The sequence below is a fragment of the Cydia amplana genome, chromosome 1, assembly GCF_948474715.1.
Source record: "Cydia amplana chromosome 1, ilCydAmpl1.1, whole genome shotgun sequence".
Classification (NCBI taxonomy): Eukaryota; Metazoa; Arthropoda; class Insecta; order Lepidoptera; family Tortricidae; genus Cydia; species Cydia amplana.
The window spans coordinates 27619428-27647365 of NC_086069.1; the positions used below are offsets into that span (position 1 = coordinate 27619428).

At 38.9% G+C, this 27938-nt stretch overlaps 2 protein-coding genes across 2 annotated transcripts; one reads left to right on the forward strand and one right to left on the reverse strand.

The window, feature by feature from the left end:
* Nucleotides 1–2915: 2915 nt before the first annotated feature.
* LOC134651971 (uncharacterized) lies at nt 2916–7404 on the reverse strand. Its single transcript, XM_063507120.1, has 2 exons — nt 7209–7404; nt 2916–3760 (listed from the first exon to the last, which is right to left on the reverse strand). The coding sequence occupies exons 1-2, from the start codon at nt 7334–7336 to the stop codon at nt 3025–3027; spliced, it is 864 nt and encodes a 287-aa protein (XP_063363190.1). The 5' UTR covers nt 7337–7404; the 3' UTR covers nt 2916–3024.
* Nucleotides 7405–7811: 407 nt separating this feature from the next.
* Nucleotides 7812–27537, forward strand: LOC134651980 (ethanolaminephosphotransferase 1). The gene is made up of 9 exons (XM_063507133.1): nt 7812–8062; nt 8191–8259; nt 9835–10021; nt 13882–14008; nt 14846–14975; nt 22040–22197; nt 23187–23367; nt 26501–26683; nt 27334–27537. Exons 1-9 carry the CDS (start codon nt 8012–8014, stop codon nt 27394–27396), a joined length of 1149 nt encoding a protein of 382 aa, XP_063363203.1. The 5' UTR covers nt 7812–8011; the 3' UTR covers nt 27397–27537.
* The last annotated feature ends 401 nt before the right edge of the window (nt 27538–27938 follow it).

The following is a 27938-nucleotide window of genomic DNA, read 5'->3' on the forward strand; positions in this document are numbered from 1 at the left end:
AATAGTTTGTGCAACTGAGTATTCTGTTTCATTTAAATAATAATTGTTGTATATTTGTGAACTGTAAAAAATATAATACATAAAAATCCACATTGTAATTCAAATACCATCTTGGAATAGCTAATTAACAACACTCAAGGTCACGCCGATTTCACGCCGATCATTTATCGGCGGCGGCGGCGTGGCAAAAAAACCCGGCGGCGGCGGCGCGCCGGCGCGGCGCACACGTCTAAGTGGTATCCAGACATGACTGATCAAATCAGGCCCCAATTTCACCACGGTGACAGGTGCGACAATTGTAAAACATCACTGTTGCTGACGTCACAGGCATCCATGGGCTACGGTTACCGCTTACCATCGGGCGGGCCGTATTCCTGTTTGCCACCATCATTGTATTATTTAAAAAAACTTTATTATATCGAAAAAAAAAACAGATATTTCTCTTACCAAGTTTCTGACAATTGTCACAAGATTTAAAAGAATTGTCGGCAGTTCTTGACAGGAAATGAGTTCTGTGTCGGAATTATGTGACAATTGTCGTGTTTCTTGTGACAATTGTCAGAGATTCCTATGCGCGCACGAGCAACTTTGTCGCCGCGACTTTGTGTTTTGTCTCTATCGCACTCAAGTGTCGAAGTCAAGTGCGCATTTTATACCTAATGGCTCCTCTACACGATGGGCCAACGCCGGCCAATCCAAGGGACGCAGCCATGCGGTAGAATGAGATAGCAATATCACTTGCTCCCTCTAACGCATAAATGCGTCCCTTGGAGTGGCCGGCGTTGGCCCATCGTGTAGAGGAGCCATCATATTGTTTCTGGGCAACCAATATTCAATACATTAAGGATGTTTATTTTAACTAAGTATTACTAAGTAAGGCCTTCGGGAATAAAGAAGGAATCCGAACCGATCGGGCGCCGCGCCGCCGCCTTTACGCTTGCTTCCACGACTACGCGTCATAGGTAATCATAGTCTAAGAGCTGGCAACTTATTTAAGTTTGTTTATTGGACCGATCGGCGTTTAACTGGGTATTTGTAACGAAATAAAATACAAATAAGTACAAAAATCAAATGTGTTTATTACAAAATTCTCTTATAATTGTTTTACTTTTAAGTATTGTTTAATTGTTTTTTTCCCCAATTTAAAATTTCGATTATTAAATCTCAGAGTCGAAAATATACGAAGTCTCACGAACACTATTAATAAATAGTCCACAGGGAAACACGAACATGGCAATGTAGGTAATTGAATCTCTTGCAGTAATTTAAACAATTCACTTCCAGGATTTCCGTGTAGTGCTTAAAATTGTGTGTAAATGCAATCTCTAATTTTTGAACGTACATTTCCTGAGAAGGCATCTTTAGATTTCCATAAAACGATATACTTTTATTATAAGCTTTGTAGTGAATAAACCTTGTATAGTTCATATCCAGTGAAGAGTCAAGCATTTTGAACATTTCTTGGCAACTCGGGTGTTTTTTTAGAACATTTGAAAAGTAAAAAACTAGCAACGTAGGTCAGAGCATTACCTTTAGGCAAATCTATATGATAATCAATATCACCATTTAAGACTACCCGCGACGTTCTGGCTTGTTCGGGTGGATTAGAACTGTTTTTGTTAATTATGTCCTCAGCTTTAAGTAGCATATCATAAATGTCAGACTCGCAGTTAGTGTTATCACTTTTCAGCATGTTGACATAAAACAATTTTGAAAATGCTCGAGTAAATTGAATAGGTGTTGGCTCAGAACATGAACCACCTTGTTGTCTAATAGACCCGATTTTTTTTTCTTAACTGTCTTGGTTCAGCCGTCTTGTAAATAGGTACTTAAATACCTCTGATTTTAAATCTTCAAACAGTTGTAATACTGACTGAATGGTTATTTGAAAATTATGGAACGTCTTTATCTGATTAGTATTGTCTTTTTGTGTATTACGCTTTTTAGACTTAATAGTGGCAAACATGTGTTGAGCATCTTGTAAAATTAATTTTTGTTCAGGAGTCATTCTAAAAGCTGTCTGATATTTTTTGGCAGATTTTATTTTTGAGGAATTTAGGACGTCAAATAAGTCATCCATTATTTTGATAAATTTTGCTGTTCCTTGAGCCTCCTCGGAGATTTTACCAAATTCGATATACTTACGTCTCAAGCGCAGCGTATACCGTGTTACTAAATATTTGAGCTGCATATTTCACCCTCATCCTTTGAAAGTTGTTCGGTTCTACGTGATCATTCGTTATTTTAGATATCAATCTTAGATTCTTATCTTGTTGGTGTTCATAGAGTGTTTTAATATGATATATAACGTCCTCTTTGTAGTGAAAATTGTTCGATAATAAATTATTACGCACACATTTTAATAAATGTGGCACATCAAAAATATAGAAAATTTTGTGCTCTTCAACAAAAACGTATGGCTTTTCAACGGTCACTTTTTTTATTACTTTCGCATATTTATCAAAATTTGACCCTTGGTCGGATATAATGGCTTTCACTTCTATACCCAATTACCCACACCAAAAAGTTTTGATATTACTTCATTCATCCACGAATCTAAGTCAGCATAATGTTTAGTACTTCCTAGAAGAGCGTAGGCTTTAGGTTGCTTCCAGTTGAAGTATATACCTTGAAGCATTATAACATAGGCATTGCTTGCTATTTCTGTAGATATCGTACCGTTTATATTATGGAATCCGACCACTTCGTCTTTTTTTGTATCATAATACAAGTGTCGTTTGAGTACCATTTCATCTACACTACACAAATAGTGCAATATTTTGCATTTTCTGGTAATGATTTAATTTTTAAAGAGAGACTATTTAGAACACGGTCATCAAGTTTAGGAGGAATTTTCAACTTTAATCTATTTAATGTACCCTTGCTGGGAAGCTTCAGAACAGTTTGGAGGACTAGCGTAATGTAAATTCAAAGCAAATATTTTTAATTCCGCCGCGTAGCGATTGCCTTTGAATTCGTTTTTTATTTTGTTTTGCCACTCAACCAATTTCATAAATCGTTGAGCTACTTCGTCTTCGGGACTGGACAGTATAAAGATGCATTTTTTGTTTCTAACTCTTTTTCAGTTTTTAAAACTTCTTGCTCCAAACGCTTACGTTGGCATTTAACAGTCACGAGTTCCTTTTTCAGTTTTCTTTTACGTGGGGATTTGTCAGATAAGGCTAATGCTGTCTGTGTCATTTTGTTTGATGTTTCAATTAAATCTGTTTGCATTGAAGAACAAGTAAGCTCAGGTTTTTTTATTTTAATTATTTCATTTGATAATATTCGTACTTTTTTGTGAGATTGTAAGGCAGTTTTAGGTTTAGATAGAACTGTTGATTTGGGCTTCGACTCATTAAATGATTTATTATTATTCGGTTGGGCGATCTCAGATTCTATTTCTTTTTGGGTATCGGTTTGTGATTGACTGTGACTATATGTGGAAACCAATATTTTATCTTTCTTTGTGGGTTTGTGTAAGTGAGACAAAATATCTGTGGAGGATTGTGGAAGAGCTTGAATAGATGTATTTTTAGTTGTTATGATTACATCACGAACGTCTGGTGGAATATGTTTCTGTGATTTATCAGGTAATAATTTCGTGGGTGCTGCATCACTTTTCAGCCGCTTCAAAGTTGAAGTTATGATTGCAGAGTCATCGAAATGTGCAGAACAAATAAAGTTTTTTTTGGCCTTCTTCAACTTTTTTTCGTCCAGTAAATCTTCTCTGTCGATTGCTGTTAGCCATTCTTGTCGTCTGCAACATAACGTAACGTTGTTGTTTAACTTCTTGTGCTTATATTGAGACCCGAGCTAGCGAAACCTTGAGCATTGCGAGGGTCTCAAATCAAAGCACGAGAGGTTGAACAAACTTTGCTGTCGAGTGTAATACAGCTTATACAGCAAGTTTCGCAACTCCACCTTGGAAAGGCGCTCTTTATTATTTAATATGGTACAACCACCGTTTTATGTTTCACAAGTATTAACATACACATATACCTACATTTAATGCGATTTTTTTGAATGATAAATATTGAATATATATTTATTATTTAACAAAATAGTCTTTTTATACCAATAATTTTGAATACATTTGCATTATGTATCAACTTGTATTTTACTTCCATTGTTCCAAAAATTTTGTATTGCACTCGGCGGCAAAGTTTGTTCACCCTCTCGTGCTTTGAGGCCCTCGCATGTTCAAAATTCCACTTTTTAAACCACTCGCTACGTTAGAATCTTTCGCTGCCTCGGGTCTCAATACACGCACGAGAAGTTAAACAACAACTTTGTCCCCATGTATAATAAATAACTATTTCACCACACCTGTGCGAGGAAAATACCATCTGTTTTCATTGCAACTATTCTTGTTATACATGTAATGAATATTAATTCTATTTAATTTTTATTATTCAAAATAATCGTTTAAGTATTATTAGTAGTGTAAGGATAAGTGGTGGCATTTTGAACAGAGGGGGAAATAGAGTCGCCTAGGTGCATTTTATGATTAAATGAATAACGATTAAATGATTTTTTGAAAACATATTTCACATGATATACAGTACACGCTATTGTTATCGTTATATACAAGATTATCGTATGCTTCAATCCACTTCAAAATTGTCGATTCTGGTGGGTCATTCATATTGTTTCATTTATATTTCTGCTGTCGTGCTGTTTTAAATTATTAGCCTAGCGTATTACAACAACAAATATAGCAAACAGTTGTCTAAATTGACAACATCAAATTATTTTGTCGTAAGTATCTACAGTTTATAAAGCTTTTGGCCAGTAATTAATTAAGGTTGTTGTATATGGTTAAAAAGTATATTGATTGAATCTGAGAGAGCAAGAGCAATAGATTTTATAAGTAAAGTAAATATCATATAAAATTTGAATTTATTCATTCAATACTCCATTTCCCGCTATATTCAAAATGCCTCCACTTGTCCGTACACTAATTATTAGTCTACCCAGCAAGCTAACGCGTGAAAAACATGTCAAAATTTGCATCAAAATACTTTGGCTCTCCAGAGGATAAAATGTAACTTTACTCACTGTTTTTAAAGGATAAAATCAGCCTTTATGAGCGGGTGAGGTGAAAAATATTTTTTGTTGTGTGAATGTCGAAATTGTTGACAAGAAAGTACCGATTCACGAGAAAGGTCACTAGCTCTTAGACTTTATCAATCGTCAACCGACTTGACGACGACGTACTAATTATAGTGACAGTTAAGGCTTGCAATCCGGATATCCGGATAACCGTTTTATCCGGATATACGTCCAATTTATTATCCGGATTTAGATTAAGTTGATATCCGGATAAAACGAATAATTCGAATACTACAAATTTTAAGAAAACTATCTTAAAAACGTTGAAATTTATAATAGTAATCACGTTGTCGGTTGATTTTAGGTATTTATTTGGATACATTTTTACGTTATATAAACTGTTTATTGAAATATTACTCCTTGATTGCCGACTCTTCGTCGATATTCTATGCAGATCGACCTAGCTACGTAAAGTAACTTTGAGTGTACCACAGGGATCGGAACCGGTTTTTTTGCAAAAACTTAGAAATAGGTAATCATATTTTTATAATTATTTTATACTGGAAATGTAGAACTCAGTTGTGTTTTTAGGTAGGTAACAGTAACGACTTAGTATTATTAGATTGCCCAATTAGAAATGAAATAATTGGCAAAGAACGAAAAAATATCGTTTTCGTTCCCATTCAAAAAATACCGGTATCCGATCCCTGGAGTGTACTTTGTACCATGTTCTTGTCAAACATGATGCGCTCTCATTATTGTTAGCGTCCGAATACCGTTATTAACAAAGGGCGAACAATACGGTTACCATCAGTTTGTCACTGACATAAACACCGTTGAGAACGTAATTTACTTTCTATACATCCCGTTTGCACGAATATGCGAGTGCGAGCGAGATGTATAGAAAGTAAATTACGTTCTCGACGGCGTTTATGTCAGTGACAAACTGATGGTAACCGTACAGAACTAAAATGAGTCCAACGGAGGAGGACTTCGGTTGATATTGAACTGCCGAACGAAATGCAGTAGGGTTTAGCAGATGATGAACTTCTTCGTCATCTGCTAAACCCACATCAAAACCACTATCAAGAAATGAATTTCGCAGCGCAGACTGTATCGCTATAACCTAGTAAATTATTACAAACTAGCGACCCGCCCTAGCTTCGCACGGGTTAATAAATTATACATAAACCTTCCTCTTGAATCACTCTATCTATTTAAAAAAAACCGCATCAAAACCCGTTGTGTAATTTTAAAGAACTACGCATACATACAGACAGACAGCGGGAAGCGACTTTGTTATACATAGTGTGTAGTGATATACATAGTTTGTGTCACCTGTTCGAAAAACCATATCTAATCTAATCAGGCAATTAAAGGTTGTGTATGAAATTCCTTTTTCGTAATGTATGAAATTCATTACGTGGCAAATCAACACAATAATTCGTAGGTACTAACTTAACTAACCTAACCTCACGCGCAGTTACATCAGCTGTATGTTTGCACTTGCACATCAACTTCAAAGCATCGGCGAAAAGGTAGAACGCCAAAAATAGTTTAATACTTGCTGTTACGTAGCCTTGTGTACGTAAAATTGTATTATATTACACTTTTTATTAAATTCACGTGGGTTTTATGAAATAAAAAGTAAGTATTCGAATTATCCGTTTTATCCGGATATCCGGATACTAAAATAATAAATATTCGAAATATCCGGATACGAAAAATGGGCTGATATTGCAAGCCCTAGTGACAGTACATTTTGTGATACATTGTTGTTGATATATGTGTGTACCTATAAGTTATTTATAAGGAGTAATTTAAAGTCTATTTTTTTATTCGGTAGACTGAAATGACAGTTAATAGTATGAAATGACATTTCATGTTCATACTATTAACTGTCATTTCAGTCTACGGAATTAAAAAATAGACTTTAGTAGGTGTTTAATACACCTTACCCAGACTATTGACAAATTCTTAGAAGTAAGTACTTACCTACTCTAAGCTTAGGAATGCATAATTCATTTTAATTTGGTCTAAAGCGCTTTAGTTTTATGCAAACAAAACGAATCAAACAGTTATCGAATTTGATTACTTAATATTTACCTATGTTATGGTTTAATTAAAGTTAAAACTCACCAATAATGACTTACCTTTCAATTTCGTCCGGAATTTTAAAAAATGATAAATCTGCTTCCATATTCTTCCGTTTATTCAGACATCCGTAAACAGAACAATATGTTTTATACGGATTAGATCGAGATTTAGGTTTCGAAGCCATTATGTCCACAGTCTTTTCAATATTGCGCGAGCGCCACGTGACACAACTATCGTGCGAGCCGAGCGGCAGCCCACTGCCATACGCCCGTGACGCCCGTCCGATGGGCGCGCCGGCCAAGCGCCGGCAATGTACATTAACATTAACCTAAACTGTGGAGTGACACCCCCCTTTCCACACTCGCGTTCGCGGCTTCGCCCGCGATTCACGCACATAGTCTGAAGGGGGCTTAATACAAGCAACTCGCGCATAGAGTCTGTGCGGAAAGAGAAGAGTCGTGGAATGTATGGGGCCTAATACATTCCTCGCCTCTTCTCTTTCCGAACAGACTCTATTGTTTGCGCAAACACTTTTTTATCCAGCAGAGCAAGAGCAGCATTATTTTTTACCGATATTGTTACCTGGCCACCCTAAAGTGACAGCTGTCATTGATGTCAAATGTCAACATCTTATTGCGCGATTTGGTAGCGATGCGAGCGTTTTTGTTCTATAATGTTCAATTTTAATCGCCGCGCCGGTGATTGCCGCTCGCCGGCGTTCTGTGCTTGATACTGTTATCATAGTTTCAGTTAACATAAAAAAAATCAATCTCGAGTGTGAATGGTGATTTTTCGGCTTTAATAAGTATAGCCAGTTAGTACATAGAAAGTACTGGGGAAGACTCCCATCGTAGCAAAAATGGGCCGTTTCCTGTCGAAAGAGAACCTAGAGGGTTTCGATAAATATAAGGTAATTTTCATCATTCAAAATAACCAGTTTTATCATTAAAATGGGCTTGAAATGTACCTGTATTATTAGTGACTGAATTATTTTTTGGTGAAGTGCGAGTGTCTAACAGCGAATTATTTCTTTTTCAGTATAATTCTATTGATACGAGTGTTCTGAGCAACTATGTTATGCACCCATTCTGGAATTGGTGTGTTCAAGTGAGTAATTTTATCTCAAAATAATCATATTATCAAATGCTTTTTGCCTACTATTTAATTTTCGAAATTTACTTCTAATGTTAATAAGTAAAATATTTAGATAACTAAATATTGTAAATGAAATCATTTAGCTCTTTTTGTAAAAAAATGTTTAGTATGAATGGCATATTATTTTAATAAAAATCTTGGACAATTAATTTACCCTTGCTGTAAAAGTGCCTTTTTAAAAAGGGAAATTTAAAAATAACAATGTTTTACAAATTATCCTTCATATCATATGTTTTTAGAAAAATAAAATCATGATAAAATTAATTTGTACCTAAAATTAGTATTCCTAAATGTTGGTGTATTTTTGTTGTAGTATTAAATGATTAAAAATAAAAATAAGTTCCAAGTCCTACTAATAATAATTGTAAAAAGCAAGTCACAAATCCACTGATACAAGTAGATAGTCTCCATCTTACAGTGCTAGACTTTCACTATAGTAACAAGCAATGGCAGCACAAACTATGGGTTGCGACCCCATAGTGGGTCGGAAGCAAATATTATATGCATATATGCCAAATAGAAAAAAAAGTCTCAGGTGGGTCGCAACCCAGTAAACTTTGGGGACCCCTGCCATAATTATGTACTCTTTCTCACTTTATTATGATAGTACATAATAAAGAGAGAGAGAATTGGTTATAGTTACAATTTTAGTAGTACTGACAACCTATCACACAGAATAGGCGCAATTTATGATGTTGAAACCTGTGCAAACCAATAACCTGGTCCTTGACTAACCAGAGCACCCAAGCATCGTGCAGCTTTTTAGAGATTTATGGCGTTATTAATAAACGCCTGCTAACTAAATCAGTTGATGATCGTCGTTTGTCCCTGTCTGTCGTTATGTCATAGAGAGGGAGAAACGATGATCATCAGCTTTAGGGTCATCAGGGTTAATTTTGTCTCTTCACGTAAATGATCACTCGTGAATTCCTACACCACTAATATTAACGTTTGTGGCTCGCTCCAATTCCAAATACTGGCGATATCTAATGTAGATGGTTGTAGTTGTACTCAAAATTTGGCCAACCCCTGACCTATACCTCGCATTTAATGATGGATCCTATGACCAGGGATCGGATACCGGTATTTTTTGTATAGGAACGGAAACGGTATTTTTTCGTTCTTTGCTAATTACTTCATTTCTAATTGAGCAATCTAATAATACGAAGTCGTAACCTAAAAACACAACTGAGTCCTACATTTCGAGTATAAAAAAGTTTTTGCAAAAAAGTTTTTGCAAAAAACCGGTTCCGATCCCTGCCTATGACAGTTCATTTTAATATAAAATGTCTATCATGTAAAATGTTTATATACATTTTTTGGAATTGTAGCACATTATATTATTTAGATGTAACATTTAAGTACTAATGTAATAACATTAGGGTAAAAATATTAATTATTTTTCAAATTAAGTACAACTAAAAGAGTCTTGACTTGACAACAAACTGTCATAGGGACCATCACTCGGTGAGAGAGGTATAGTCATGCTCATGTTAACTCAATGCTAACACAATTAACTCGTTCCAGTTCTGCCCAGTGTGGGTGGCGCCCAACCTGCTAACCTTCACCGGTTTCCTATTGACCGTCCTCAATTTCCTTCTCTTCTCCTACTACGACTACGGGTTCTTCGCGTTAACTGAGGCCGGTGGTGACGGGATCCCGAGGTGGCTGTGGGCTGTGTCCGCAGTCAACCTGTTTGTGGCCTATACCCTGGGTGAGCATGTGGTTCGTTATGTATACGTATTTTTTTTTTTATTAATTTATTGATGCAACTACCCCAGGCATTATCACAAAAAGGGATATAGTAAGTATAGATTTTTTCAAAATTTTAGCGGATCAGAATTCATATCACGTACTTATATGAATGTACGGACAATTGCATTCCCAATAATAAAGCCTTAGATTTTTATAGTTTTCTCTTTTATAAATTGGACACATCGAATGTCAAATTATGACCGTCGATGGTTACCTATAGTTGTCACTGGAAAGAATATAGATGAGAGACTTAGGGCCCATGGGTTCCGGTTCATCTCTCACTCTCCCCAACACTATTGACCAGTATTGACGTAGACCATATTATGTGTTGCAATAAGGTTCACGCACTATAAGAACAAATTAAAATAATTATTTGAAAATATTTTAATTTGTGGTATTTCAAGTAGACACACTACTATTTAAACTATAAACCAAAAAAAAAACATACGAAGGAAAAAATTACCAAAGCCTCCAGTGTCCAGAGCTGACATTTATTTCGGTTTATGGTTCACGTAGTGACAGTTAAGTGTGTGGACGACACATTTGAAAAACTCGTGCTCGGCTAGGCCGCAACCTTTGCACCTAACTTATGATTGTTTTGCTAAAACACGCGGTCTCCGCATCTACGTGTACATGATGTATTTACATACATACATATAATCACGCCTATTTGCAGTTCCCATCACCATGATGTTTTGTGCATCTATAATTATACTTAACCGGTTTTTAGAGATGGTAGTAAACTACTAAAGTACAATGCCTATGGAAACTTTCGAAAATTGCGGAACTTCACACATAGACTTCGGAGAATATCTGAGGTTCTTATGGGGAAAGAAATTTCTTCATTCCAAAGTGGAAACGTTGTTTTTATTATTTATGAAATTTTCGAGAAATTGTAATTAAATGTATTTCAGATTTTTTCCATAATATATTAAAAACTTATTATTATAACTCTTAACCTATGTTATAGTGACAATATCTATGTATGTAGGTACTATGTAATCTATGTACCTACTCCTATGTACGTGCTTTAACTATTATAAGCATGTATTAGGCCATTGCAGTACTTCCAGAAAACACTATTTAAGTTTTTGGAAAATTCTGCATAGTTTTTGGACTAACACTTTAAATCCGACTTTATAATACAGTTTAGAATTCAATCAATTTTATTGAAGGAGCCAGCGCGAAACGGCCTTGTCTCAGCTTGGGAAAAATGCTTTCGTATGTATGTCCAACTGTCCGGCTGATCTCCTCTACGGCTCGCATTTCTCGACCAATGCTAATGAAATATTGTAAGCAGTTTCGATGACCATATAGATTTTTGGAAGCCATGGAGATCGCAATAATTTAATATTAGATTAATAAGTAATAAGTGTACATACAATTAGACCCCTTATTCTTAAAAGAACATTGGCATATAAATATACATTCAAATGACCCTAATCGTGCATCGTGTAGTATAGCGGCAGAAATAACTCCCTTCCGCTACTTAGCCATTAGCCGTCTACACGATTCTGACGTCACGGATCACATTGCGTACCTACTTACCTGCAATGAAATTACTAGAACAATAATGGACTAGGTATAACTCAAGTCTTATAAGTGTATGCAAACAGTTATTGATTGTACCTGTTAGATGAGCATTAACTCTGGTCAATGGATTTCTGTTTTTATTTACCTACCCCTGACGCAACAAAAGGGGTATTATATGTTTGACGCCAATGACTGGCTGTCTGTCTGTCTGTTGCGTCGTAGCTTTCAAACGGATGGGCCGAATTCCATGGTTTTTTTTACGTGAAATCGAGTTTTCTTGCGGTGGTTTTTAGCTATGTTTCATAGAAATCAATCTAGCAGTTTAAAGAGTATCAGAACTTTTCCAAAGGATGTGCGTGTGGTGTCAGTAACGGACCGGTTTTAAATTTAGATATTGTTAATATTGTATAGACAATGTAACAATTAACATATCGTTTGCTCCAATCCCGATGCCACGCTTTAGTGACCTCCTTATCTCGCGCAGATAACGGAGAGTCGGACCACATCCTCAAACGATTCTAGACCACAGACATCTTTGTAGACCACGCAAAACTTTTGCTAACTATTAAGTTCTGTGGGGTCCATTTTTGCACATATTGGTGGTCAAATTCGATGAGTTTTACAAGCTTTTATTTAACTTGCAATGTACTATCTATGTATGTTTGTAAGGGTCAAATCTTGCAAGTTAAGTTCGACCCACTTCCAGACTTCTAATGAAGCTGAAAATTTGCATACATATGTAAATTGGGTGACAATGCAATATTCCGTGATCTCCGTGATAAAACAACGAAACCTAATTGTGTTTGGGGTTTTTAGAATTGTCTTGATGGGTGTTAGTTTCCTATGGAAAGAAAACTACAGTCAGCGATAAAAGTTTGTACCAAAAATGATTTTTTTGCCAAAAACTTATTAAGTTTCCGTATCCTAAGTGTCGATCATCCAGCGGACTGTGTCTTATGAACAGTAACATGTAGGTAGTAGACAGTTATTACATTATTTTCGTACTTAGTTCCTACTTAAACGCAAGGTCCGACGTCGAAAATGTACCTACTACATAGGTCGGTCATTCCTAAGATCCCATGTTACGCAGACATGCGGGCGCTTGTTCTAATGCAAATTACGGTACATGTAACGTCTATTGAGATATATCTCTGGACTAGACACAAATAAACAAATATACATTATTTCTCTATGTACATTGTTTTAATACATTGGTTCAATGCATGCAATCGAGATAGTCATGTGTAGACACTAGACAAACATATTGTAGTAATGCCTCATTAATAATGAGTTAGGAATACCTAATCTCTCTATTATCTTTGATAATAAGTTATTATCTATTAATTCTACTCACGTGATACAAGTAGTCAATCGGGCATCGATTCCTAATTATTAATTAAAATTTAACCCTTTACCAGGCTAAGGGATATATATTTCCCACATACGGCACTTCAAACATGTGTTCTATTTTCAATGAGCAAGACTGAGATTCGATTGTACGTTTTTGAAATGTCAGCCTGGTACTTAAAAATAAATAAGACTGGGAAATTCCTAACTTTTTAAATTAGTTTTTTTTAAATTTATATTTAATAATAGATCATTTTCTTCATTATGGAGTAGGTACCTAACAAACAATGCCTCAAGATTTGCTTTTATAAAAATCTTAAAAAAAAGATGAACACCTTAACACAGGTAGTGGAAAACAGAAATCGTACCTACAATAAATATATTGAAATCTATTTCATGCGCCCTTAGCGCCCTCTGTATTGAGCAATAGGCTACATGACTAATTTTTTTTTATGGTATCAATCGATCGGGTTTGTTTTTAGGATCAAATGTCTATATGGGACCCATTGCATTAAAGTAACACAAAAGTCAGAAATTGTAGTCAAAGTCCGACAGTCGCACTTCACTCGCGAAACGCCCTATACAAAACGGCCAGAGGCCGTGACGTCATCGCCCATCTTGTAGTATGGACAAAACAAGAAAATTGCGTTTTTGTCGGTGAAATATTGCGTTTATGTATATAGTTGCTATACAATATTTTTTTGGATGAAATGTAAGGAATCGAATGGTACCTATTATCGTTTTTGGAAGTTAAAAAAAAACTTAAATTTTGAAACTTTCAGGTCCTGTAATTTTGTAATTTTTCAATATTTTATTTTAATGTCCACATTATTGTGATAAATTGCTCGTTTGCTATCTATTTTACTAGATTTTGTTATAAAATTCAACATGTGTCATCATCCCTATTGGCAGTTTAACCTCATTGTGATATTTTTGCAGATGGGATCGACGGCAAGCAAGCGCGGCGCACTGGCACCAGCGGTCCTCTGGGGGAACTCTTCGACCATGGTCTGGACTCCTATTCTGCTGTATTCATTCCCGCCTGCCTCTACAGCATATTCGGAAGGTACGTGACTTACAGGTTTACCATACGCTCAATCATGCAGGTTTAGTAGTGTAACGCTCTTACGGTAGATGTCGCTAGGGTCCCCTAGACTCATAATATGGTGGAAATATTTGCTGGCTATGGATGAGGTCTTGATGGCTCAGATGGCAAAGCACTGGAGTATCGATCCAGAGGCCGTGAGTTCAAGTCTCACCCAAGACAATATTTTTTCCACTTTTAAATTTATTCTTAGCTTAATAGCATCGGTCGCAAACGTTTCTGCTTGTTAAAAATGAAATTAGGTTTTTACCGTAGTACCGTTAACCATAGTTTTTAACCGACTTCAATTCTAAGGGGGTTCTGTATTCGGTTGTGGCAATTTTTTAGGGTTCCGTAGTCCACTAGGAATCCTTATAATTTCGCCATGTCCGTCGGTCTGTCCATCCGCGGCTTCGATCCGTAATCTTTAGTGCTAGAAAGCTGCAATTTGGCATGGATACATAAATCATGCATGGCGACAGAACGCTAAGTGTAAGGCCTGAGTGGACGCTCGAAGCGGAGCGTTCGGCGGGGCGTGCAGCGTGGCGTCGGGGTCCCAAGTGGTTTGAGCAGCGTGTACTAAGGCCGCTCCTATACGTTTGCATTTGTTTAACATGCACGCCGCACGCCCCGCCCCGCTGCACGCCCAACTCGAGCGTCCACTCAGGCCTTACACTAAAAAAAACTACAATAAAATTGTTTTATACGGTACCTCCCATACAAAATCTCTTCTCTCCTTGTATTGTTAGAGTAGTTGCATTTGCCCCATGGTCGCAATTGCCCTGAACCTCACATTGAACGAGCATTGTCTTGTTCTAGGGACGAGCTGAGCCCGCTTCGCATGTTCTTCGTAATCTGGAACATCTTCATCAACTTCTACCTGACCCACTGGGAGAAGTACAACACTGGCGTCATGTTCCTGCCGTGGGGCTACGACTTTACCATGATCGTGAGTCCTGATTCTATTATAGCAGTAGATACGAGCTGTCCTGTGGTACTTCGTGATTTGGAACATCTTCATCAACTTCTACCTGACCCACTGGGAGAAGTACAACACTGGCGTCATGTTCCTGCCGTGGGGCTACGACTTTACCATGATCGTGAGTCCTGGATCTATTATAGTAGTAGATACGAGCTGTCCTGTGAACTCCTATGATACTTCGTGATTTGGAACATCTTCATCAACTTCTACCTGACCCACTGGGAGAAGTAGAACACTGGCGTCATGTTCCTGTCGTGGGGCTACGACTTTACCATGATCGTGAGTCCTGGATCTATTATAGTAGTAGATACGAGCTGTCCTGTGAACTCCTATGATACTTCGTGATTTGGAACATCTTCATCAACTTCTACCTGACCCACTGGGAGAAGTACAACACTGGCGTCATGTTCCTGCCGTGGGGCTACGACTTTACCATGATCGTGAGTCCTGATTCTATTATAGCAGTAGATACGAGCTGTCCTGTGGTACTTCGTGATTTGGAACATCTTCATCAACTTCTACCTGACCCACTGGGAGAAGTACAACACTGGCGTCATGTTCCTGCCGTGGGGCTACGACTTTACCATGATCGTGAGTCCTGGATCTATTATAGTAGTAGATACGAGCTGTCCTGTGAACTCCTATGATACTTCGTGATTTGGAACATCTTCATCAACTTCTACCTGACCCACTGGGAGAAGTAGAACACTGGCGTCATGTTCCTGTCGTGGGGCTACGACTTTACCATGATCGTGAGTCCTGGATCTATTATAGTAGTAGATACGAGCTGTCCTGTGAACTCCTATGATACTTCGTGATTTGGAACATCTTCATCAACTTCTACCTGACCCACTGGGAGAAGTACAACACTGGCGTCATGTTCCTGCCGTGGGGCTACGACTTTACCATGATCGTGAGTCCTGATTCTATTATAGCAGTAGATACGAGCTGTCCTGTGGTACTTCGTGATTTGGAACATCTTCATCAACTTCTACCTGACCCACTGGGAGAAGTACAACACTGGCGTCATGTTCCTGCCGTGGGGCTACGACTTTACCATGATCGTGAGTCCTGGATCTATTATAGTAGTAGATACGAGCTGTCCTGTGAACTCCTATGATACTTCGTGATTTGGAACATCTTCATCAACTTCTACCTGACCCACTGGGAGAAGTACAATACTGGCGTCATGTTCCTGCCGTGGGGCTACGACTTTACCATGATCGTGAGTCCTGATTCTTTTATAGATTAAACTAGCGACCCGCCCCGGCTTCGCACGGGTTACCAAATTATACATAAACCTTCCTCTTGAATCACTCTATCTATTAAAAAAGCGGCCAAGTGCGAGTCGGACTCGCCCATGAAGGGTTCCGTATTTAGGCGATTTATGACGTATAAAAAAAAAACTACTTACTAGATCTCGTTCAAACCAATTTTCGGTGGAAGTTTACATGGTAATGTACATCATATATTTTTTTTTTGTTTTATCATTCTCTTATTTTAGAAGTTACAGGGGGGGAGGGGACACACATTTTACCACTTTGGAAGTGTCTCTCGCGCAAACTATTCAGTTTAGAAAAAAATGATATTAGAAACCTCAATATCATTTTTGAAGACCTATCCATAGATACCCCCATAGAATACCGCCTATAGAAACCTAATATTGGTCATTTTGTTCGCGACGCAACTCACCAAACTGTGAGGTGCGGGAGGGGTACTCACGGCGTTGCGATTGGTCGTTTCAAATATGGCGCGATGTCACGTGTCAGCGTAGGGATGGGACACGTTCATTACGGACAGTGGTACAGTGGTACAGTAATTTATTGTGGTAAAATTGTTATCATTTAGTTTAGGTACTTAAAGTAAACTTATTTAAGAATATTATTGACTAATAATATTTTAGCAATGTAAAAATGTAGGTAAAACCTAAAAATTTTACTTAACATAATGGCATTTATATTTAAAGTTGTTCCCGCATCTTGCATTTTAAACTTTAGATCTTTATATTATTTCCACTTAAAATCGCGATCTCTTTCAATCCTAATACGAGCAAAAATTGTCACCGAAAGTTCATACAATTTACTTTCCGTTTTGTTACGGTCATTATAGAGTGTTCTATTAAAAACATAATGAAATAGGCCAAAAAAATTGGGTGCATTGTTTTTTTCTCAGTAAAAATGGAAATGGTTTGTTATTCTGAGTAGTGTCGCGGGTTCGAAACCCGGCTCGTACCAATGAGTTTTTTGGAACTTAGGTACGAAATATCATTAGATATTTACTAGTCGCTTTTCGGTAAAGGAAACATCGTGAGGAAACCGGACTAATCCCAATAAGGGCTAGTGTACCCTCTGGGTTGGAAGGTCAGATAGCAGAAGCTTTCGTAAAAACTAGAGCCTACGCCAATTCTACCCATGAGCCGTGGCAAAAGCCGAAACAACGCGGGGAAGATGATGACGTATGTCTATCACAAACCAAAACCGAGTTCCCTCGCACTTCTTTGAAGTTCATTATCGGGTCCATCTCGTGACATGAGACCTAACTTCTCTCCTAGAGGATTCTAAAAAACCCACACAACATATGCCTATCACAAACCAACACCGAGTTCCCTCGCGCTTCATTGAAGTTCATCATCAGGCCCATCTCGTGACATGAGACCTAACTGCTCCCCTAGAGGATTCTAAAAAATCCACACAAAATATGCCTATAACAACCCAACACCGAGTTCCCTCGCACTTCTTTGAAGTTCATCATCAGGCCCATCTCGTGACATGAGACCTAGCTGCTCCCCTAGAGGATTCTAAAACACCCACATAACATATACCTATCACAAACCAACACCGAGTTCCCTCGCACTTCTTTGAAGTTCATCATCAGGCCCATCTCGTGACATGAGACCTAACTGCTCCCCTAGAGGATTCTAAAAAACCCACACAACATATGCCTATCACAAACCAACACCTAGTTCCCTCGCACTTCTTTGAAGTTCATCATGAGGCCCATCTGGTGACATCAGACCTAACTGCGCACCTACGCGATTCTAAAAAAACTCACCCATTTCTTATTTTAAAACTAGAACTCTATAATGATTATACTACTAGCAAAAAACGAAAATACGTATACCTACTTAATATTTAAGATAAACTACCATTATATTAAAACTACAGATTAAGTACATTATTATATTCAATTAAAAGTAAAAGAGAATCACAGTTTTGTTTTATATTTCTTAAAATGGTACAATACGGTACGAACGAAGGCACGAAGTTCGCGCAACTGACGAAACCATCATCGTCGCATCCCTAGTCGTAATGTGAAAGGGATAGCACATTGCATTTTCAAGTTGACGAAAAGGGACGGACATACTTCGCCCTGAGCTTATTGACCACTATAAAATGAACCCCGCGGACAAGAAACAATTTTCAACGAAATAATGAATTTGACTTTCCCGTCGAAGGTAATTCCATCTGTTTTGTAAGTAGAAGTCTAAGATGACTTGCCACACCATATTACGCTGCAATATCCCATGATTTCCTCAAGAATTCAATAGTTTACGATTTATTTTCTTAGACTCGTGCACACTGCTAACAGGTCGTAAGCTTGGTCGCTACTGATCGGAGCGGCGCGCGTGCGATATTATATTTGACCTATGCACCATACGGGTGATGACCGCGAATTGTCCTATAAGCTCTGTCTATAGGGGTTGGTCTGTGGATACCCCACACGTATGGGTTTGATGAAAAAAAAATTTTGAGTTTTAGTTCAAAGTATGGGGAACCCCTAAAATTTATTGTTTTCTTTCTATTTTTGTGTGAAAATCTTAATGCGGTTTACAGAATACATCTACTTACCAAGTTTCAACAGTATAGTTCTTATAGTTTCGGAGAAAAGTGGCTGTGACATACGGACGGACAGACAGACGGACAGACGGACAGACAGACAGACATGACGAATCTATAAGGGTTCCGTTTTTTGCCATTTGGCTACGGAACCCTAAAAACCCGCATCCAAATCCGTTGCGTACTTTTAAAGATGTAAGCATACATAGGGACAGACAGACCGCGGGAAGCGAATTTGTTTTATACTATGTAGTGATTTTGTATGGGTTGACTAGTTGAGAATGCCTTTATTTACTTACCCAATTGTTACTAATTAATAGTAGATAGTAGAATATCTGGGTGACCGAGCTTCGCTCGGAAAACATATAAAAACTCGAAAATGCGCGTTTTCCCAGAGATAAGACCTAGCTAGATCGATTTTTCGCCCCCGAAAACCCCCATATAGCAAATTTCATCGAAATCGTTAGAGCCGTTTCCGAGATCCCCCTGAAATATATATATATATATATGTCGGCGACGGATGGTCCTAATGGCGGGTGGGCGCGTGGGGGTAGTACCTAGATGTAGGGGAAACTGGGGAGGGTTGATCACCCCTTTTGTTTTTAGCATACATTTTCTTAACTATTTGTAATATTGAAAAACTTTATAGACCATACGATTCAGAATTTATCTCTTCATTAATAGTTTCAATTAGAACAGATTTGTGCAATAAATTAGACCATTATTTAATGAAAACCCATACTGTTGACTTTTACCATGTGTCCCCTATGTAAGGGAGACTTGTTTACCCCTGGTCGGGAGCCTTGATCCTAGGGGGATCAAGTGACCCTGGTTCTTGGGACACATGGTAAACAGATTTTTACCATGTCTCCCCATACCAGATTCTCATTGATTATATAACTCGGATCGCTATTAGCAATGCATCTATAATTTGTAAAATACACAGCAAACATATATATATTGCATCTTCCATGCTTTGAAGTTGTATTTCCGGTAATCAGATGTCTAAGCCGAAGGGATCAAGTCTTCCAGATTTGGGGACACTTGGTAAAAAGATTTTAAGCGGCAATGTCATATTTCGAGGGTAGTATCTACATTAATTTATTCACTTTATCTACAGAAAATTAATATATGAAGATATCAAACACATATTAATCCATAATCTTATACTTTTAAAAAACAATGTAATCGTATTATCCATAAAACAACATAAAATAGGGAATCAATTTTTGAACCAAAAAAAAATTAAAAAAAAAACAAAAATCTAAGTTATTAACATAAAATTTCTTGTAACAAGCTAAATTTTTTAAAGTTATTATGAAGGTATTTTTAGCGTCAGATACCTACAGCAATTTTAAATTTTTTACCCATCTCTGGTCGTTATTGTTTACTATATAATAAATAAGTTTAGAAACTTACTGCTCACGTTTCGAGGACGGTGTTTGAGCTGCATAATCCTAATATCCTTTCTATGGACCGTCGGTTCTATAGTACATAAGGTCGGAAAGCCATTGAAATAGCATTTCATCCATAAAAACAAATATCGCCGGTTGAAAACCAAATATCGTTGTAAGTGTTGTTTGTCGACCGAGTAACATCCCCTGTGTGTAAAACGTTTAACTTAATAAACAAGACCAAGTGCGGGTAGTTCGTAAAATGTTGATGTCAACTTTAGTTAGTTTTTTCAAAGGCCACGGGGATAATTCCGTTTTCGGAGTTCGGAGTCGGTTGTATAATTAAAAACTGAATTATACGCCATTAAATCCCGTTTTAATAAACAATAATGAGTCAAAAACCTTGAAAGTTTAAATCAGTGTTTCTCTGGTCGTACTTTTGCGGCATGATTTACTAAAGAAAAGAAAATATTTATGATAGCTCTATGAATCATTTTGTAAGTAAATTTATTACAATGTATACTTGGTCGCTTTGGGGGTGACATGATCCCGGAATCATATCTCCCCTGAAGAAAAAGACAAAGTCTCCCCATACATAGTAAGATTATAAAACGTGCCGTACTCGAAACGTGTGTTCGCGTATATCAATGTAATCCAAGTTAATCATCACTTCAATAAACAACAAATAAAATAAGCACACTCACTAACATCATTTCCATCTCATATTATACAATAAATCCAGTTAAAGCTTACCGAAAATTGAATATAGTACGCAGAAAATCTTTCACCGTCCGCCATTTTTGAACCACTGACTTTTCCGATACAGTGACATGACAGAACGTGAAGTTAGGAACGAATAAATGAGTGTTACCAGTGCAAAAAAATGTATCTCGTTTGGTTTGATTAAAAATGAAGTTTACCAAGTGTCCCCTAGGGATCGACCCTCCCCACCCTCACCTATTACTTCACAGCCAAAATAGTAGGTATGCTACCAACGCATGAAATAAACATTCAGACTCGTTACCCATACTAGTGCCTACTATATTTTAGTACTAAATAATCAAAACGACCAATCACTATTTGGATCAAAAAAAATGATTTGATTTAAAAATAAAAAGATCACATGAAATCGTTTAAATCTTTATTTTACAAAAGTAAGCTTCTAATGGCACATAAGAAATCAAAATAACACTTGGAATAAAACACTTAGCTAAACGGTTAAAGAACGTGAGAATCTATAAGCTTTCAGAATAATCCTTCAGGTGTGCTTCAGGAACGTAGCGAATTAGGCACGAGGTATGGCTAACGATAACGTCCGATCTCTAGCGCGGTCCGATCAAGAAGAAGGAAGCCAGTCCCAGCGGCGGAGCCAACCGCTCCCGCCTCCAATTCAAGTTGGTAAACCTGCCTGACCAGTCTACCAACATAACGACAAAAATGCCTGCTCGTGCCTACGTTCACTCAAGATACGCCTCTTGACGTTCCAAAGCCTTCTACCTGTCATTTTCGTTCAACAATACACCAATAGATGGCGTTATACTCTCTGCGCAACTTTATTATTTAGTTACAAGTATTACGTAGCCAAACATTGCTAATCGATTTTATACAGGCGTCTAACTATGAACTGTAATGCTGCAATACGTCTTTCTGGTGTCTCGCTCCGACATATATATATATAAATATATAAATAGACAAGAATTGCTCGTTTAAAGGTATTAGATAGATTAACAGGTCTCAAAGTTATCGCCATTTTTCAAGTGCGTCTACGTTCCAATTGCATCAAAATCACTATTGTTTTTAGGGCTCCTGTTTCCTGCTACTAATAACGTCAGCTATCGGCCCGACGGCGTGGCGCGTGGCGCTGCCCGGCGGCCTAACCCCAGGCGTGGTGTTCGAGCTGGTGCTGTACCTGTCCGCCATGTTGACGTCGCAGACCACCATCTTGTTCAACATATACAAGTAAATACAAAATGGTCGCAGGTTTGAGACAACTTGTAAGCTCCACAGAAGTTGTGTTGAATTGTTTTGTCATGTTTTTGAACCCTCGTGTTTTTTTATTTGCGAAATTATATTTAAGTTTACTTAGTGGATCCATAGGTAGACAGATTATATTTATCCGCCGTTAACTATATTGTTATGGCAAAACATAAAGAAATGAAAAAAAAAACTTGTTTTTTTCTTCTCTTTTTAGTGTATGGTGGTTTTAATAGTACATTATTGTCGAGGTTCGGAAGTAGCTACTTGCAGGCTGAGGATTCGTTTTAAACGGACGACCTTGGGAGTAGCCCCATAGAGTAAAAGAGTTTACAGTACATATGGCCCTATTTTCCCGCACTAGTGCGTAAAATAGCACTTTTGGTGTGTATGTCAAAAGTTTAAAGGTATGTACTGTAAAACGTTGTACGATACACGTGCGAATAGGTAATTCGCAACTCCCTTCGGTGGTGTTTTAATTTATCGCCACTCGTTTCGAATTTACTCTTTTCCGCACTTGTATCGTAAATAGCTATTGTGATTACGAGTTGAAATCTAGAAAAAGCCGGCCAAGTGCGAGTCGGACTCGCGCACGGAGGGTTCCGCACCATCAACAAAAGATAGAGCAAAACAAGCAAAAAAACGGTCACCCATCCAAGTACTGACCCCGCCCGACGTTGCTTAACTTCGGTCAAAAATCACGTTTGTTGTATGGGAGCCCCACTTAAATCTTTATTTTATTCTGTTTTTAGTATTTGTTGTAATAGCGGCAACAGAAATACATCATCTGTGAAAATTTCAACTGTCTAGCTATCACGGTTCGTGAGATACAGCCTGGTGACAGACGGACGGACAGCGGAGTCTTAGTAATAGGGTCCCGTTTTTATCCTTTGGGTACGGAACCCTAAAAACATAAAATGAATAAAATTACGGTTTAAAAAGAATCTGCGCTAAGATTCTTCAATTCCGAACAGGTCGTACCGCGACGGCACGGGCAAGATGCGCTCGCTCAACGAAGCGCTGCGCCCCCTCTACCCCGTCGCCGTGTTCTTCGCCGTCAGCTCGCTGTGGGCGCTGCGCTCGCCGAGCGACATCGTAGACCGCGCCCCGAGACTGTTCTATATATTGACGGGGACCATATTCTCCAATATTAACGTGAGTGTAGCTCTCTCTCTCTCTCTCTCTCTCTCTCTCTCTCTCTCTCTCTCTCTCTCTCTCTCTCTCTCTCTCTCTCTCTCTACCCCGTCGCCGCGTTCTTCGCCGTCAGCCCGCTGTGGGCGCTGCGCTCGCCGAGCGACATCGTAGACCGCGCCCCGAGACTGTTCTATATATTGACGGGGACCATATTCTCCAATATTAACGTGAGTGTAGCTCTCTCTCTCTCTCTCTACCCCGTCGCCGCGTTCTTCGCCGTCAGCTCGCTGTGGGCGCTGCGCTCGCCGAGCGACATCGTAGACCGCGCCCCGAGACTGTTCTATATATTGACGGGGACCATATTCTCCAATATTAACGTGAGTGTAGCTCTCTCTCTCTCTCTCTACCCCGTCGCCGCGTTCTTCGCCGTCAGCTCGCTGTGGGCGCTGCGCTCGCCGAGCGACATCGTAGACCGCGCCCCGAGACTGTTCTATATATTGACGGGGACCATATTCTCCAATATTAACGTGAGTGTAGCTCTCTCTCTCTACCCCGTCGCCGTGTTCTTCGCCGTCAGCTCGCTGTGGGCGCTGCGCTCGCCGAGCGACATCGTAGACCGCGCCCCGAGACTGTTCTATATATTGACGGGGACCATATTCTCCAATATTAACGTGAGTGTAGCTCTCTCTCTCTCTCTCTACCCCGTCGCCGCGTTCTTCGCCGTCAGCTCGCTGTGGGCGCTGCGCTCGCCGAGCGACATCGTAGACCGCGCCCCGAGACTGTTCTATATATTGACGGGGACCATATTCTCCAATATTAACGTGAGTGTAGCTCTCTCTCTCTCTACCCCGTCGCCGTGTTCTTCGCCGTCAGCTCGCTGTGGGCGCTGCGCTCGCCGAGCGACATCGTAGACCGCGCCCCGAGACTGTTCTATATATTGACGGGGACCATATTCTCCAATATTAACGTGAGTGTAGCTCTCTCTCTCTCTCTCTACCCCGTCGCCGCGTTCTTCGCCGTCAGCTCGCTGTGGGCGCTGCGCTCGCCGAGCGACATCGTAGACCGCGCCCCGAGACTGTTCTATATATTGACGGGGACCATATTCTCCAATATTAACGTGAGTGTAGCTCTCTCTCTCTACCCCGTCGCCGTGTTCTTCGCCGTCAGCTCGCTGTGGGCGCTGCGCTCGCCGAGCGACATCGTAGACCGCGCCCCGAGACTGTTCTATATATTGACGGGGACCATATTCTCCAATATTAACGTGAGTGTAGCTCTCTCTCTCTACCCCGTCGCCGTGTTCTTCGCCGTCAGCTCGCTGTGGGCGCTGCGCTCGCCGAGCGACATCGTAGACCGCGCCCCGAGACTGTTCTATATATTGACGGGGACCATATTCTCCAATATTAACGTGAGTGTAGCTCTCTCTCTCTCTCTCTACCCCGTCGCCGCGTTCTTCGCCGTCAGCTCGCTGTGGGCGCTGCGCTCGCCGAGCGACATCGTAGACCGCGCCCCGAGACTGTTCTATATATTGACGGGGACCATATTCTCCAATATTAACGTGAGTGTAGCTCTCTCTCTCTCTCTCTACCCCGTCGCCGCGTTCTTCGCCGTCAGCTCGCTGTGGGCGCTGCGCTCGCCGAGCGACATCGTAGACCGCGCCCCGAGACTGTTCTATATATTGACGGGGACCATATTCTCCAATATTAACGTGAGTGTAGCTCTCTCTCTTCTTTTTATTCCCCGTCTCCATCTTTTTACGAGACTTGACGCTTAAACCACTTCCGAGTCTTAAGTCCCGAGTCAAGTTTATTCTCTTTTTAAGAGCAACTCAAAAGGACTCGAGCATCCGAATGAAGACTCCGTCAGTAATTTTACAGGTATGCTAAATAACAGTAAAGAAATTAGGCGTTATTGTATGATTGGTGTAGGTACCTAAACCACAAATTTTACATAAAGAAAATGCATTTTGAAATTGTTTGTAAATAAGTTTTTGGCAAAAATTTAATTTTTGGTACAAGCTTTTATCGCTGACTGTACTTTTCTTACGACAGACAACATTACTCATCGAGACAATTCTAAAAACCCCTAACACAATTAAGCTTCGTTGTTTCATCACAGAGTTCCTATGGCCACCTGTCTCCATTATCAGCAGGCATCGGAGTTTTTGTCGCATGGTAAGACTAATAGCAAGCTATGGAGTCGACATTTGCCATAAATGTAAACTCTTATTCATACTCATACTCATGATTAATTTTATTTAATATGAGAACAGATTACTAAATAGTTACTACGTATATCAGTTTAATTTATTAAACCTCATTTGTTGCAATAAATGTATATTACATTTGGGTGAGTTGTACTTCACAACTCAAGCACACTATAGCAGATTTTTCATAGTCATATTGTAAATCGTTGTATGGCTCTATCCATGCCAAAATTGCAGCTATTTCTGGGTTAGGCATAATAATTAATTATGGAATATTCCTCAACGTATTTACCACATACAGATATAAATAACTACTACGTTTGCAATCACCAGTGATTGACACATGACAAATACTAATCAATTTTATCAGCGGTTAGTACCTACATGACATTAGGTCTTTCGCAGCGATGTAGTTTGTATAGTTGTATGTTAAAATAGTTGAAGTTATGAATTCATAATGTAATAGAAAAATGTTTTTTTATATAATTCGACTAAGATAATATACACGACCGACCGCTCTAAAGGCATTTTAAGATAAATTAAATAAATGAGTATGAATAAGAGTTTACATTTATGGCAAATGTCGACTCCATAGCTTGCTATTAGTCTTACCATGCGACAAAAACTCCGATGCCTGATTATCAGATCAGCTCGATAGTACCATAATATTGCATTGTCACCCGACTTACATGTGTATGCAAAATTTCAGCTCAATCGGAAACTGGGAAGTGGATCAAATTTAATTTGCAAGATTTGATTACAGACCGACAACGGGACAGGTGAAAGTAAATAATAAAAGCTTGTAAAAATCGAGTTGCTACAAAGGACTCGAGCCTCTAACAAGTGGAGTTTAGTCTCTAAAAAGGCTCAATTATAAGAATCTGAAGCTGAGTAGCAGAGGACTCAAAGGACTCTTAACCAACAATATTACAGATGTTTGTTTGTTCGCAGTGCCGTCTAATCGTCGCCCAGATGAGCGGCACCCGATGCTCAGCCTGGAACGCATTACTACTGCCATACACTGTGTGCTGCGTCGCCTCGCTCACTATCCTATCTCCAGCCGCGGAGCTGTACGTACTGATCGCGCTCACGGCGGCGTGTACTGTGGCGCATGTCTACTACGGCACTAGAGTGGTATGTTATTTAACATACTTAAGATCTTAATCTTAACACATTCAGTGCCGAAACCACGACTATCGGGTATTTTATGATTTCGTTTCCAGGTCGGACGACCCGGGGCCCGTTTCTCAAAAGCTTGTCACTTGTAAGTGGAAGTCCCTTTCTTACAAAAGCTGTCAAAAAGTGACATCCACTTGTATTACAAAGCTTACAAGCTCTTGAGAAACGGGCTAATAAAATACTTCTATTTTATCAATAAAAGTTTGATTGATTGATTGATTGATTGGGCCCCCGATAGTCGGGATCGTGGTACTACAGCTTTATATGATGAAATTGTAGTGGCCTGGTGCGGATGTCTTGTTTGGCTGGGTGGCAATGAATGTGTTATTTAATTTTCGCTCGAATATGCAAGAGTGATAGAGGTTAGATAACAAAATTTCGACTCTCGTTTGCGGTAGACCCTCAGATTGTAATGGACTGTGGCGCCCTCTACGCAGAGTTTCACGTAATATTCCCTATTCGTGAGTGGCACCAATGAACTAGCACCATTCTTAGTGCCCGTAAGGCCCGTCTTTAGATATATGTCAATGACTTTACGCATCTTAGGCTCCTTTATGGGCAAAACCAGCAAAACTATGAAATATTTACAATACTTTCTTTTCCAGGTGCAGGAAATGTGCGAACACTTCAAAATCAACTGCTTCCATATCAAGCCAAAAATTAAATAAGTAAATAGTCTAGTCGAAATGTTTATTATAATTAATTAAAGGTTGCGGTAGAAATATCTGGTCAAGGTAATTGTTAAGGACATAGTGAAATTTTGCCATAAATGGCGTCTAATGCAGAGGCATGTATATCTAACATTATGGTGGAAATGTGTATGTATACAGATATATGAACTTTATAATTCGCGTACCATCGCCCACACTGTTAACTGTACATCGGTGAACCTTATGCCTTTTGTAATAAGAGTGTTGCTGCTTTCACGAGATCCGAAGAAGCGTAAAGTACCCACACCATACCCGGGCTGTTTTATTCAAAGTTGTACACTACATTTTAGTATTTTGAGCTAAAACGCCGGACTAATATTAACGTGACGGCATATTGTGTATTCATAATAGGGAATGCAAACCGGTTTTTATTTGTATGAAATTTCAGTTAATAACCGATTTTTCCATACAATTAAAAAACCGGTTTGCACTGATAATAATTCTAATAGGTAAAACGAATCTCATCGCGAGCAACCGATTTCCATTTTTTTTATAAACTA